We start from the raw sequence: 15,749 nt of genomic DNA, 5'->3' as shown, positions 1-15,749 counted from the left end.
ATACAAAATATTTGATAACATACAGATTTCTTTAGATGAAAGAAAGCACACCTTTGTAACATATAAAAAGTATGCTCTGGTACATGACAACACTTCATATGGTACAGCAGTTTTCATCCTAGCTAATGCGAACTTCTACCTTCCTCAGCACTGTATTTTTCCCCAGAAAAAAAAGCTGGATTCAAACCATTTTTCTGGCCTAGAATTCCTAAAGTTTTTCCAACATGGATTTCTGTAACTTAGGAAGACATTACTATTTTTACAATGACTAGAGATATGATCTTTATTAGGAGCGTCACACAACATTAGTAATACAGATAACTCATTTTAACATTACAATGATGCTATATTAGATGAAACATTAGCTTACAAAAGATTACACATTAGCTTTCAAAACACCAGAGGGGAGGGTTAATGATCCATTTTTTTAATGTAAATTTTCTTTTTTAACATTCAGAAACAGTATGCAGCATCTAATTTTAGACAACATTTGGTTAAATTGGTCTTGAATCTCTCTTTTGCTCTAGAAAATAGGAATAGAAAAATTTGAGTGCAGAAAACTCATGCTTAGGTGGTTCAGAAGATCTACTGTATGAATCAGGTGCAATTTTTCCAAGTGCTAGAGACCTGATATTTATTTTTGTTATGATTAAGTGACAAACTTATTCTAGCAGTCCCTGTAGTAATTCAAAACAATCATTAGCGAAGTCTATCACCGAGACCAAAGTTAGCTAAATAATGGTTCATTTTGAACAAGCTCAATGCTTAACTGAAAAGTCAAACTCACTCAGCATGGAAAATATGACAGTTTTTACACATGCAGCCACACAGTTCTATCAGCTATACTGATCATGTGTTTGATTTCAAATATTTAAATAAAAACGCTGCCTCAGTAAAAACTACAATATGACCAAAGTTACTCTTTTCCAATTCTGTGCAACTACGTCTTAAGAAAGTATCTCTTCCAGAAATTCTTCCACCTAGTATTTCTCTGTTCCTGCTGTTCCTTTCTGGATGTGCTCTAACCCCATACGACTTTAGACTACCATGGGGTGGAAGCCATGGTTTCCAGCCAACATGAAATGCACTCTTGCACTTTTCACCAGGGACTTGAGGCATGGCTAAGAGAGGTCTTTGCACCAGGATATAGGTAAGGTTCCCTCTAGTCTGAACATGCTTCCAACACTGAGTAGGACTTGCTCTGCAATTGTAAACCTGAACTAACTAGCGACAAGGCACCACGCATCCTGTGTTCTCAGTAACTGCCCACAGTAGTATGGAGTTGAAAGCCATTCTTCCCTCCTTTATTATCTCACAATGGAAAAAGATTACAAAAGATATTAGGTAAGACATAACAGCAGGAACTGACAAAGAAAATAGTCAAGGCAAAAGAAACATCAACAAGGATTCAGAAGAGAAAGTAACAGTAGTATGAAAAGCCTTATCCACAGAGACTGGAACTGAAATTGATAAACTGAACCAGTAACTAGTAATAGGTTAAGTGACAGGTCCATGAGGTACAAGTACTATGTAAAATACAAGGCACAAGATATTCCAGAAGTTGTGGGGTAGGAAACACACACAAGGTCACAAGCAGCACTACTTGCCTTCTCCAGTGGAGCTTCCTGCTACCCTGTATCTGTAAGTAGGCTGGTTGCTCTAAAGGACAATTCTCTTTTTGTTACAAATTCATTTTTCCATGCAATCTGCTCCAACCAGCAGTATTAGTGCCCATCTTTTCTACTGCTAATATTTTCCTCTCTTAGTACTATAGATGAATTGCGGTACTCTTGCAAGTATCACTGCCAGAGGCAGCTTCTCAGGTCTATGGAAAAAAAAAGACGTAAAGTTGCCTAGACACATCATTCGAATGATCAAACTTGGAAGTTTGTCCATTTCATAGGGAAGCTTCCTGCCACTCTGCTTCACCTACGACTGAATTTTTAAAGATATCCTCAGGGTAACAATTTGTGGTACTTCTGGAAGATTTCCACTCAGTTTTGAAAAGAAGTTAAACCATGAACAGAATTGTTCATGCTTAACATAACTGCTATCCAGTCCTAAATACTTAGCAGTATTCAAATTCCCAAACTTGTATCATCACTCATAAATCCCTGTGATCTGAGTACTTTTCATTGTTTAGAATGTCAGTCTTTGCCTGTAGCAAGCTATATCATGTTAACTGTTCAGGAAAATTGTTAATAGATGTTCATCAAGGCAGCATACACAAAGCACAAGAAATAGGGGAAGATCAAAGGTGACTCATACTGAAGGCACTTTCACCATTATATGCCCACGATTTTTATAAGAATAAGAAAGGGACTTTTCATGTGATCTACCAGCAACGTTTTCAAATTTTATTAAGAATGATTTTAGTACAAACCAGAATAAAGACTGAATTGCTCCAGAAAAGAATCCAAGGAGGAGAAAAAGTTACAGTCAAATAAACTCAGCACAAAGTTTACATATAACCATGTAAAGGAGGTGGTAGTTGGGAACACTCCTGGAACTGTGCGTTCACATATTCTTAGCTCAAGTCCAGCCATTCTGCTGATTCCTGAACAGTTAAAAAACCAAGATAGATCACACGTAGCGCAAGACTGCAAAAAGATGGGAATACAGGGAGAGAATAGATATTAATAGCAAGAAAGTTATGTCTCAGCATAACTTTTTTTTTAAATAAAAATAGGATCCAACAAAGAAATTAAAATAAAGCAAGAAACCAGACGGACACAGAATTCTAATCAGACCTTCAGCGTTTTGCTGCTGGTTTGATATAAAAAATGCTGGGAATAAAAGGGTGGAGAATGTAGGCTTTCATCCTCACAGGGCCAAATGTTCAGTCCTTCTCCAGTTTTGGATATAACCAACTACTTTGTATCAAGGAAGAATCACAAACTCTGGATTTTTTAATCTGACTGCGACAAGATCTTAAGTTACTGAGGATGCGGGCGGGGAATCAATATTACCTCTCCAAAGTATTCAAGAACTTCAACCTCCATTTCCTTAGATGAAATAAAACAGCTCATCTAGCAGAAAACTAAGTTCCATGTTAACATACTGACAAGTACCTAACAATTATGATAGTTTAATACAGGCTTCTATTTTAAAATAAGACAAGAAAACCTCCAAGTTAAGGACATTGTTACTTCCTGAAAACTTCTGACCAAATTGTACCTATGCAGGTAGTATAAAACTCTGAAATCACGACTCATGGTCTAATGCTTCCTTTCATTTTATTCATACAGTCCAGAAAATGAGTAGAATGAAGTACTGTTTGCAAACCATAATGAAAACTTTAGACAGAAGTAACTGCTGGATCTCACCCTCTTCCCTCATAACTATCTATCAGCTAATTCTGACTCTGTTTCAGAATAAATATGTACAACCCAGTGCTGTTAGTATGCGGGAACTCACCTGACATTGTCTGTTCCAGCCTGTGGATCAGTGACTTTTTAGCACATTCAACATCAGGACTTGGGTAATCCAGTACCTGCCTGCACCAAACTAATGGACTGACACATTTTTGCACTGGAGTTGGTTTCTTCTTTGGGGACGTATATAACCTGAAAAGGAGAGGAAGAAAAAAAAAAATCTATGAAGACAGACAAAATGAGCATAAGATCAGGCATGTAACAAAATACCACATACTATGCTATTTCTACCTTTATACTATATCTACAGTACAATCCCAAAATGTAAAAAACCACAAGTTTTACCTTTGAATTAACTATCTTGGATACAGTATAATATTGATAACATATGGCTACCCAAGGATTTCTTGCAAGAAGTGATGCCTGTATTGCTACACTGGGATAGACTGACTGATAAGCCAGAAAAAAAAAAGTCTTCACTTTTCAGACACGTTAGGTATATGGACAACTTCACTATGTCACAAACGTACAAATCAGGATTAATCTTCTCAGATTGAAGTATCATTCACCTGAAAGAAGGAAATAAAGCACTATGCAATATGCAACTGTTGTTTTCCTGAACACAAAGATGTAGCAAGTGATAAGCATCTTAATAGCCAAGGAACAGTGCTGAAGTGCACGGAACACATCTACTATTTCAGTAGCCTTGAACAATAAACATTTTATTTTTACTTACAATTTGTATCCTAGCACCTGATCCTTTAGTTTTCCTTTGAACACAGAACAAAGGGACTATCTCTGTCCTAAGGAGTATACAGTCAAGCATTAAAAACAAGGAACAAGAGATAATGCACATAGGAGAGCAGAGAGAAACAATGAGATCGTATTGTTCTGCAGGACATGCTGAGGCCTTTGTCCATCAGCATCTCCATTCATTTATTTTAACATCAGCATTCCATGACCGAAGAAAGAAGCGTTCCAGTTTAAAGGCTCTAGAAATTTAGCCGAAAATTTCTCCTTCCTCAACACACAGATTAAAGGAAAAGTCATAATCAATCACATACTCAAAATAGGGATATGTAAGCCTTTGGAGTAGAACCAAACTTGGAAATGTGCTTCAGCAAAAGACAACAGTGAACTGCAAGATCTATAGCTCTAACTAGAGCTTACGCATATGCAGAAACAGTTAAATGAGTGTTTCTTCTAGGAGTAATGACAGACTTCATACTCCAAGTGAATATGGTTGTAAGCCACACACTGTAACTTAGGAACATTTGACAGCCTAATCAGCCATGCTTCCATACAAAACAGACAGCAAAAATTCTTGTTTCCTTTATGCCAATGACATCAACAACACCAAAGCTATTTCCCACAGCTCTATTATGAGATTATTAGCTGATCCTTCCTCTGTAATTCTAGAACTTGAACTTAGTTTGTTTTATAAACAGCTTTAAAAGATTTTTTTTTTTTTAATTACTACCCTTAAGGTCACTTCTTACAAAAGCTTCCCAAGAAGCATGCTTATAAAACCACCATGAATATCTCACCCAAAACACTGATCGCTTTGTTTAGAGCATGCTCTGAAATACTCTTCCCTCAAACACTGAAATTAGAAAGCTATGTTTGCAAATGCAGGAGAGAGCATTTTTATTAGCTGCCAGTTTTTCAAACAAAAATGAAGCTGTTTGTAACAGCACAAATAGCCACTGCCACATACTATAGTCCATGTGGCTTATGCTCTGGCCAGTATCATGCTGGTCATTAAGACTGATTTTGTAGAAATCCTTACAATCTTCAGAGGCACTCTGTCCACAAGAAAAACTAAGAGCCCATCACATATTTATAGCCATGAAGGTCTTGGAAAGCACAAGAATCACTCAATTTTTACAGTTCTATGTAAACAGTTACACAAATTGCTGTACTTTCTGCGATTATCTGCATATAGTTAAAAGTAATGTTTAACATTTACTAGCTCTCTAGCACTTCGAATTTACTGTCTTCTTAGCATTTATTTGCCTGTACTCTTTTCTGTCCTAAGGTATGTTTGCACAATACAAACAAGCGTCAAAGGCAACAAAGCCAACTTTTGTGCTGTACAGGCTAGACTCACTCCTAGCTCTCTGGATAGCTGACATGCCTCACTGTGTTTGAGAAGTTCCATGCACATTTGAAGTGTTTACAGTAATATCCAGTATAACAGGCAAGAAATTAAAGTGCATGCCCTCTTCGAAAGACACGTAAAAGGGATATCTTCAACAAACCTACAAGACTACTCTAATCAAAATAGCACCTGGTATTTTAAGCTCCAACACATTCTCTTCTGCAATTTCCAATTGTTGCATTTATTTCACAAGTAGTTTATTTACTGAAGCAATCCAGGCTTATGCAGCTCCCGCTTTTCCACTTCCCTTTCTAAACAATGTATATTGCAGATTCTCCCACCTCTTTCCAGTCAACTGTTTTTCCTTTAACAGCCTTTGTTTCACACCTTACATTTCAAGAAAAGACAGAACTTTAGAATGTATGTATTTCATGCAACTCCACTACCTCATGACAAACACACGTGCATCAATGCAGTAACACAATGCCTCTTTCAGGACAGCTTCTTGCACATCATGCAATTACAAAGTTTCATTATTATAAAGCAGTGATCTTAATTTCCCATCTGACAAAGAACAGCCAATCTCAAGTTTTGAAACTGACTTAATTCTACCTACTTTGCCTAATTTGGATTAAAAAAATAAGAACAAGGGCAAAGCTAAGAATCACAGTGATGCTTCTACTACTTCTTCCTCTCTTTCCAACAGCAGGAAGGGAAAAAGAACAGAAAGGAGACTATGAAGCATGTATAAATAACTCCATACAGCTAAGCGATCTTCTTTGTCAAACTACTGTTTGACCCAAAAGCTATAGGTCCTCCTTAGCTGAAGAGCTTTCCAGAAGAGATTCATTCCCATTTGTACCTGTTAATGTATTCTACAGCAATGCAACAGCACTGAGTGGCAGCACAGCAACTTCAAGATTGAAGATTACCAGTATGACTTCATACATCTTTAAATACTACTAAATCACTTTCTCAAAACAGGAAGTTGAAAACGATTGAGGAAGCTGACAGCTTACAGTTACCACCCGTACTACAAATGTTAACACACCAGAAACCTACGCTGCAGTTTCTCCACAAGATAGTAAAGACTCTACAATTCAGTGACACAAAGACAAATAAAAGAAAACAGTATATAAAAAGAAGCCCAGGAGCTTTGATCTATTTTGAAACAGCATTAAGAAGCCCAGACACTATGATTCTGCCGCACACAGTAATATTCCCTTCCTTCAGTTGTCACTAGTCAACTATGCCACAGCAGCACCAATCTGAAGTTTAAAGCAGCCAGGGGCTCTACTGATTAGTTCCAGGAAGACGCAGTACAAAAAGGGCAGAGCTTTTGCAGAAAGACTACTGTCACTACAAGCTCATATGATAATGTCAGCCAAATGGGGCAAGCTGTAGCATGTTACACTGGGACACAGCTGAGTCAGAAAAGACTTTGAAGAGGAGACAACATTGAGGTAGGAATGGAATATCTGCATAGGGATTACCCCACCTGAGGAACACCTCCCAGTGCATTAAAATACAAGAGGCTAGTTGCCACAGGCATGAAGCCAGAAGTCAAGATTCTAATCAGGAAGAAGGAAGAGTCGTTTTTGTATCAAAATCCTTCTACTGCTCAGTACAAGAGTGAGGGAAATACATGCAGATGAATGTGAAGTCACAGATCTGAATTAGAAAGAAGATGGCAAGTGGAAGGAACTTGAGTTAGAGCTCATTTATTTTAGCTACATTAACTTTAAGTGAAAACTGGCAGGAACAATAGAGGCAATGACACAAGAGAGTGGAGAAAACGTCACAGGCAAAAGCAGGATCGAGAAAGCAACCTGAAGGGAAGATGTGAAGAAAAAATAGAAATCTAAGGACAGACTGGTAAGAAATTCCCCTAAAATGCAAGAGGGAAATTCCACAATGAAAAGCTACTAAAAAGAAAAAAAATCAGGACACCATAATACTGGACAGTCTTGGAAACTGACAATTTAAAACACAACAGTGTCAATCTAAACTCTTTTAGATCAATCTAAAACTTTCAGGAGTTCCTATTTGGAGCATTTTAAATAAGTTAAAATTTAAGATGAATTTTGAATAAACAGCTACAGGTAAAGATCTGAAGAGAATCTCTGGTTGTAAAGCAAAAACATATGCAAAAACTAAGTGACATCCCTGCACATACCTGGCCCACAGACTTCCTCTTTCCTCCTCCCCCACCCTGCAAAGTTCCTATCCTGCAGTTGTAACTGACCAAGACACATTGTTCAGCCTGTAATTACTAATTTGTTGGTGTACTTAACTGAATGCTTCTAGTTCTGAGAGATGCATGAGTTACAGCAAAACTCCAGGTCTCTCAAAATAAGGAGATGAATACTACAAAAATGCTTTGCCAATCACATTAAACTTTCATATTAAAGCAGCACATCTCAACTACGTGATGCGATTTTCAAGTAGAATTGGGAGAATTCAGAGATGTTGCGAAGTGCAACTGGGAACACAACTACCTTCCTGTCACCAACAACCAAAGATAGTTAGCTGTGCTCTGGCTAGCTGCTGGAAATTATAGCCATTATTCATCTCCTCATCTCAAAAGAACATGCTGCTGTCTGAAAGGGATGTTGTAGAATGGGAAAAGGGGCCTTCAAAAGCTTGTAAGACTCCTGTAACACCACCATGTAGCTTCCCTAGAACTGTCACACAAACCCTGTGCAACTGTCCACTGTTTAAGAAGCTTTTCAGAAGGAATTTGTTAGAGCATATGCACTCTAACATGCTATTGTTGATACTTACATGGAACAGAGAAAAGTTGAGAAGTTTTGTGTCCTACTAAATGTATTCCAAAATATGTTTGCTTAATTACTAGGCTTGAGAGCTCTGCCAACACCTACAAAAAGTAGAAATGTGAATCATGCCTACAGAAGACATGATTATGAGGTAAATTTCAGGAATACCATTAAGACAATAAAGGAAATGCGTATCGAAGCTTTCATAATATCAAAATATCAAACATGTTTAAAAGCCATAAATATCACACAAGAAGTTAGAAATGGAAAAAAGTTCTTCCTACAGTCCTCAAACATCCATTTCACAACAAACATAGATATCTCAAAGACCTTAGTCAAATGGAATATTATTTGATGTTACACCAGTTGTTTCATCTGACAAACTGGTAACTTCTCTAATCCTTAGTTCTCTCACATGCTTCTTTTCAAATTATCTTCCTAGTTCGAGAAGCCATTATCTGAATTTGGTTAAAGAAAACCCCTTTAAATCAGATGGACATTTAATCTGCCACAAAATGAAAAGCATCAATTTCTCTTTTACTTAGGTCACAGGGCAGGAACTGATCAGAACCTGTCCAGTTTCCAAGAGGCCTAAACCACATTAATACAGTGCCATTTTAGCAGCTGAAGAGGAAATGCTGCAATGTAATTTCAGCAATGGGAGTTCATTCAGGTGCAGCTCTATCCTAAAACACTCACCCTACACTTTACTAGCTCACTATGGCAAACTTTAGAGTTCCAAAACAAAGTTAGTGCTCAAAGGACATTAAGCAATATGAGCTGAAAGACAATCATTACAGATGACAATCATGTTTTCATCCTCTGTATTTCAAAACAGCCACTTAGCCAACTAACTGGAATGGATGACTAGAACGGAAACGTACACTATTAAAAATAGGTGCCAATTTAATAGAAATGGCTGCTGAATGAGAATGTGTATAATAGTAAAAGTACTTGCTTTCCATTTTAACTAAACAGGATACCAAACCAATATGAGGTCTTCAAAAACACTAAAAATATTACTTTGAACTTTTAATATTAATATAAACAACCCACCAGTAATTTCACTTTAAACACACAGTAACTGCCTTTTGTTTAGTCAGCTGTTAGCTATTTCAGCCCCAGCAAGGAGACTTTAGATTGCAGTGACATGAAAACATTGGTAAGTGCTAGGCTAGCTTTTATAGCACTATCAGTTAAAGAGGACACAACTGTTCTGAAGTTTGCTGAGCAATTATATGTACAAAACCAATACACAGCAAGCTCTATACTCTTTTATGCACATACTGCATATAATTTTGAAGAAAAAGTACCGTATGTTTTCCTCACATTTAAAAGAAAGCTCCTCAGAAAGTTTAGGTAAGTGACTGTGTGACAAGTTACCACAAAGCAAGTTACAGTGGATTCACAGCACATTAACTAATCTACAGTAATTGCCCACATGTGCACACTTATCCTGCAATAAACTTGGGACAGCTCACTTCTTCAAAGAAGCATAGCAAGCCACCTTGCGTACTGTTACCAAGTTGTCTTGAATGTGCTACACATCCACACCCAACCTTACCCAGCAAGTCAGGCAAGGAGCTGTACACCTCATCCTGCCTCTGAAGATTTCTCCACTCTGGTCCCCCCCTTCCTGCCCTTTTGTCTTTTTAATTAATTAATAAAAAGAGACCTGTTCAGATTGAAATTTGAAAAAATTTAAATTCGATCCAATCTGGTTCAAGAACAGCTAAATAGGAGCACCCATAGAATAGACGGTCACTGGTAATTTCTTGAGGAAGTAATTAGCAGGCCTAAAGCAAAGTCTCCATGGGCCTAGGTACAGCTTAGTACTGTGTGCATGTGCATATGTGCCTATCTGCAACCTTCAGTACCCTATTAGGAAGAAAGTTTCAGCATATTAAACAGGATTCAGAAGCATATGGCCAAGAAACTCTATCTAAATTCATTGAAATATTTTTAGTAATTTACCATATGATTCGAAGATTGTCTCATGTGCTACACTGTTTAAAACATATCTGGATTTAACTAACCACAGTGAAGAAAAACAAACAAGCAAAAATATATGCAGTCCCAAAGTTCACTAATACTGTAATGCTGTTTTAATAGCTAGTGTTGCTACTAAAGCAGCAGTATCAAAGTTCTTTTCACTTGTTAGTAATTTAGGCTAGTTCTACTTTCTCCTTTAATTTTTCACTTTACAATTCTGTCCTGTGTAGACTTATCTAAAAAGCATTTAAAGAATTAAAACCTAAAAATGAGCTGATCAACTCCAAAATGTAGATTTAAAAAACAACACATCACATTCCAGTATCAATTTCAGTCACAGTATCAACTGTTCCATCTTAAATTCATAGCCAAACTTCACAGGCACTAATCTCATGTGAGCATTAAATGTAAAACAATGTAATTTTAGCAGTGAAGAAAACTATTTCTTCTGCCATTACAAGGCTGCAGACAATTTCACAAAGGGGTATATGAATACATGGACTGAAAAAATGCCCGTATTGCACAAAGCAGAGAGAAGAACAGAGATAACCAGAACCCTTCATCATCTATTATCTCCCACAGCAAGGTCCTTCTGAAATCAAAAGTAAAGACAAATCTAAGCTTCTCTATGTAGATAATCAAAACAGGCAAGATGAATCAATTTTTTATGCACAAACTGTGATTTAAATTTAGTTTGTTTCCATGTGATGCTTCCTCAGCTGGTAAATGGTCTTTGATTTCTACAGTGGTGTAATCCCATAGTTTAAACAGGATTTTGGGTTAAGCAGCAGTGATCCAAATCCATTTGAACCCAAAAGAGTTCACATGAGGTTTAAATTTCATCGAGTACATTCACCCTTTCAGTTGATTCACTTACTTTTTGAGTGACCTTGCTTAACTGAGGCCTTAAGAGGGGGATCTTTATGAAACAGTTTAAGAGAAATCCACTTACATCATCCCTCCTATTTTCACAGGCTTGTTTCTTTGATTGCTCCACTAGCCCTCTGAAAATTTCCAACTTCATTTAGAGCAATAACCTCCATTCATCAAATGCACAAATACAAAGTCATCCTACCTTCATAAGAAAAAAAAAAGGCTTTAGAGTATTTAGTGCCTCAACAGTTGAATTAAATGGTGTTCAGAGATTCCAGGAGTTTGATTTCCATTTTTATAGAGCAATTTGGAAAAAAAAAAAAATCATCAATCTAGCCAAACCACATTTATCATTAAGTGCATATTAAACTATAGCATGAAAAGACAAAGATTTTCTAATTACATAGCCATATTTCTTGATATGTACAACAATAAGTAAATTTTAACAACTGCTTTTTTCTAGGTGTATCCTTTTGTGTCTCAGTCATTGTCCCATATCTGAGATTGAAAATTAGTATTATAGCTGCTAAAATACTAGGAAAGGAAGACATGTAATAGACTGCATTTAAGCTTTGTTGTTTTTTGACGACTAGAACTTGCACAGAAACATGACTAAAGCCACCATAACAGGCAGTGTAAGTAATGTGCCAAACACCTGACACCAGCAAGAGCAGTGCTCAGTAAACTATGCCACCTGCCTCATGAGTATCCAGAACATAAACAAAAACACGCAGCATTTATGGCATCACTGTCACCATATGTCCTGTTGTGACATTAACTTTCACTGAAGAGATGCATTATGTTGCCCATGATTTAGGATTAATATATAAAATGATAACATCTATTGTCACTAGAATTCACAACATTCACAAATCTGGCCATCCCACTCCAAACTTACTGCGCCAATTTAGTATACTCTATTTCCCTCATGTGCTATAAGCCAGTAGATTACAAGGCATAAGCTGAGAAATAAGAGTAGCTGCCTTGCACAGACGACTCATCTGGAAAATGATGCCTTGGGTTAATTTAGTAAGCTCGTGTTGGATGAGAATAAACTTATGCTCTCATACTTCTCCAGTGGATCAGGCTGGATGTCAGGCAAATGATTCTCCGAGGAAGCGCACACATTGTCTCCTCCCTGAGCAACTAAAACATTGCTCATGCATGGAATCATTCCAGCATTTTTAAAGGTGTTTCTAACTCTGAAAGACATTTTTGTTTGTTTGTTTTTTAAATTTGTCTGCATGTTCACTCCCAAAGACCTTTGTCGATGAACCTACAACCAGTTCTGACCCAAGTCAGACTGTGTTACACTCTTCCTCCCTGGACACACTTCCCTTGCGTTTCTCTGTTGACACTGTGCTCCTCCCTACTCCTTCTCCTGCAGCTCTAACGCTGCTCCTCATCAAGTGTCATAGGAAACTTCAAAAAGACAGCTGCAGAACAGCATGATGTTAAGAGAGAGCAAAGAAGCTTATCCAAGTGTAATAAAGACAAGGTGAACAGCCACCTGCAGGTGTTTCTGCTGAAGCAGCAGGGTAAGCAGTCCATTTAAAAACAGAGGAACCACCTAAAGTAAACCGTGGTCCTACATCGCTAGCAATAAATGAAAACGCCTAAGGACAATACATATATGAGATGAAAAGGTATGTTACATTTGCTGCCTTCACAGCTGAAAGAAAGCAAGGCTTAAAACATGCCTGATGCACATTCGAAGAAGTATAACAGTACCTGTGGGCTAATTCTGCACTACCCTAGAAATTTTCCACGAGTTTCTCAACGCCTCCACACCTTCTGAACTTGTGAAAATACTGGCAATTGATTTTTGCAGCAGAACTGGAGCCTGCTCCGGTCTCCAAGTGACCCGATGTAATACTCCCATCGCGGCCGAACAAAAGCACAGAGCTGCAGGCCTCCAGGGAGGTGCGATGTGATGTGCAGAAACCAAAACACCCTTGCCCTGCAGGCTTCAGCGCATCTTAGAGAGCTAATCCCTTCATCCAGCCCCAGAGGGCGAGGCTGCCTCCCTACACAAAGCCCCGAGACCACCTCCGACACTAGGCACACGTCTGGAAACGGCCCCTTCCTCCTGGGGACGGCGGGGTAAGGGGAAGACGGTGCCTTCCCCGCCTCCCGGCGGCGGGGGCCGGCGGAAAGGGGCGCCCCCACCCCATCCCACCCCGGCCGCCTCCTCACCAGCCGGTCTCGTCCTCCTCGCAGCCGGCCAACCGCTCCAGCTCCTCCGGCCTGAGCGGCGCCGCGTCGTCCAGGAGGCCGTTGCCCTCCTCGCCGACCGCGCCGCCGCCGGGCTCCTCGGGGGGCGGCCGCCGGGCGGCGGCCCTGGGGCTGAGGCAGCGGCCGTCGGGCGGGGAGGCGGCGGGGGGCGACGGGGAGGGCCCGCCGCCCAGGAGGCGCTTGGGGCTGGCGGGGGCGGCGGGCAGGGCGCCGTGGCGGCTGCGGAGCTGCTCGTTCTGCTTCTCCAGCTTCTTCACCAGCTCCTGCAGCTTCCGCACCTCCGCGTCCGCGTTCACGCCCGAGCCGACGTCCTCCATGGCGCCCGCCAGCAGAGAGGCGGCTGCGCGGGGAAGGGCGGCCGCGCCGCCCCGTCTACATGGCCGGGCGGCCCGCGGCGGGGGAGGGCTGTGGCGGGGCGGGCCGCGGGCGCTGCTGCTGCCGCCGCCTCCTCAGCGGCGCCGGCGGGTGGTGGGGGGGGCGAAGGACGCGCATCCGGCCGCCGCCGCCATCTTACCACCTCCCCCGGCCCGTCCCACCGCCCTGACGTCATGTGCGTAACCCGGAAGCGTCGCTGCTCGCGCCGGTTTCTCCCTCTGTTGGGGTGGGGTGATGTTGCCGGGGGTGGGGCTCCCCGCGGCAGTTCGGGCGCGCGTCTGGGGAAAGGCCTGCCTCACCGCCGCCGGGCGCCGTGTGACGGGCTCCTCCGGCGGCCTGCCCTCTGAGGGAACAGCTTGACGGGGTCTGGCCTCCCGTCCCGTCTCTTGGGGGCCCCATGTCCCACCCGGGAGTTGTTCGTGAAGCCTCGGGATACCTTCCCCAAAATGCTCGAATCCTCTAAAGGATACGAGGTGTGCCCCTGACCCAGGGCCCTGGCGATGGTCGTGGGCCCTCTGTGTGTGACAGGCATGTGAACCGTTCCCTGGGTATCGCTTGAGCCTTTCATGTTGTATAAGTATATATATACACATATTCACATAAAAAGTGACGTGAAATTGCCATCTACAACAAGACTCTTACACCTTTAGGTTGAAGAAATTAGCGGGGCTTGCGGGTTTGTGTCTCTAAACTTCATCTGCTGGCATCGTGGGGATGCTCTGCCCCCCCTTCCCCAATCCACTGTGGGACAGTGCCCTTCGTGCCATCCCTTCACAATTTTTTTCCTCTTCCCAAGCTCCATCTCCTCAACAGCTTCATTTTGGAGCCTGCAGGTGCTGGGGAGAGGAAGAACACCAGCAAGTGGGCTGGAGGAGGACTGGAGGCTGCAGGGGTTGACGCTGCAGATGAGTAGCATTTACCAGGCTCAGGGAGGGGAGAAGGGAAACAAGACTGGGGTGCTCAGACCTGTGGGGTGTGCTGAGGAAGTGCGAAGCTTGGGGGCAGTAAATGCCACACGATTGTGTTCGGGTTGTGTTAGGGATGGTGCATGGACTGCTGGGGTGTTGAGGCTGCCAGACACGAGTCGACAGCATTCTTATGTAAGGGGACAAGGATGGGGTCACTTCCTTGCCTTATGCAATACTCTCCCCTTGTACATTCAAAGACTACATTATCTCTTTATGTACAGCATTGTTTGACAGTTTATGCTGGGATGGTTTTCCACTGTTACTGTTAGGTCCTCGCCAGAATCCAGGCCTTTGATCCATAAATACAACTTACGTCATTGTTTCCTCCAAACCAATATCACCTTAAATATTTAACTGTATTAAAATACTTCTGGGCTGGTATCTTTTAATAAAGCAATATAAATTACTCTTATGGTAATCTGTCTTCATTATCTGCTAGCAAAACAAACGTTTTATCAGCAGCAAACTTTACCACAGATTTTGTATAATTGTCACAGCTATAACACTATTGAACAGTTTTGGCCCATGAGCTGAGAGCTTTGGGACTCTGCTCGTTGATACCACGCTAATAACCATCACTGGCAAGCCTTGGAGACTGTTCTGTAAACCAGTTTGTAAATCCAGCTCATTCTCTCTTGAGTCTGTATCATTTGGTACCAAGTCAAGTGCCTAAGGGAATCCAGATATATTCTGTGAGCACAGCTACTTTATTAACAGAACTTACAGTCCTCCAAAAGGCAAGCAAAACAATAAAAAGGTTTTTGACGATAAGGATCTTCTGTGACACTGACACTTTCAGTGACACTGCTGACAATTCAGTGGTTGGTGGGTGTAATAGCGGTCTTAACCCATGCAGGGAAGTTTATTCCAACTTAGAACATTTATAGCAGGACCACACAATATAGCTTCCTTATTCTTCTTTAACTATCCTCAGACCAAATGTCGGTGGCATGATAAACCTTCAATCACTTGCATTAATCATGCTTTTATAATAGCAATAGAAGGAGTTCGGTGCTTTCTATCCTGCAACTGCTGGGATCAGGATGGGGCTGGT

The 15,749-nt window shown here is 41.0% G+C and overlaps 1 protein-coding gene across 2 annotated transcripts in view; it reads right to left on the bottom strand.

Annotated features, from left to right (window-relative positions):
* Positions 1 to 13,726, bottom strand: part of SLAIN2 (SLAIN motif family member 2) — a 37,033-nt gene extending 23,307 nt beyond the window's left edge. For both annotated transcript variants that reach the window (XM_050895561.1, XM_050895563.1), the window contains exons 1-2: positions 13,314 to 13,726; positions 3,418 to 3,566 (exon numbers count right to left, since the gene is read on the bottom strand). In XM_050895561.1, coding sequence (XP_050751518.1) covers positions 3,418 to 3,566; positions 13,314 to 13,669 — 505 coding nt within the window. In that variant the 5' untranslated portion in view covers positions 13,670 to 13,726. The remainder of the gene's footprint in view (positions 1 to 3,417; positions 3,567 to 13,313) is intronic.
* Between the last annotated feature and the right edge of the window lie 2,023 nt (positions 13,727 to 15,749).

Source organism: Gymnogyps californianus, chromosome 4 (assembly GCF_018139145.2).
Source record: "Gymnogyps californianus isolate 813 chromosome 4, ASM1813914v2, whole genome shotgun sequence".
Taxonomy (NCBI): Eukaryota; Metazoa; Chordata; class Aves; order Accipitriformes; family Cathartidae; genus Gymnogyps; species Gymnogyps californianus.
Note: the sequence above shows the minus strand (reverse complement) of the source record. Positions and strands in the feature narration are given on the sequence as shown.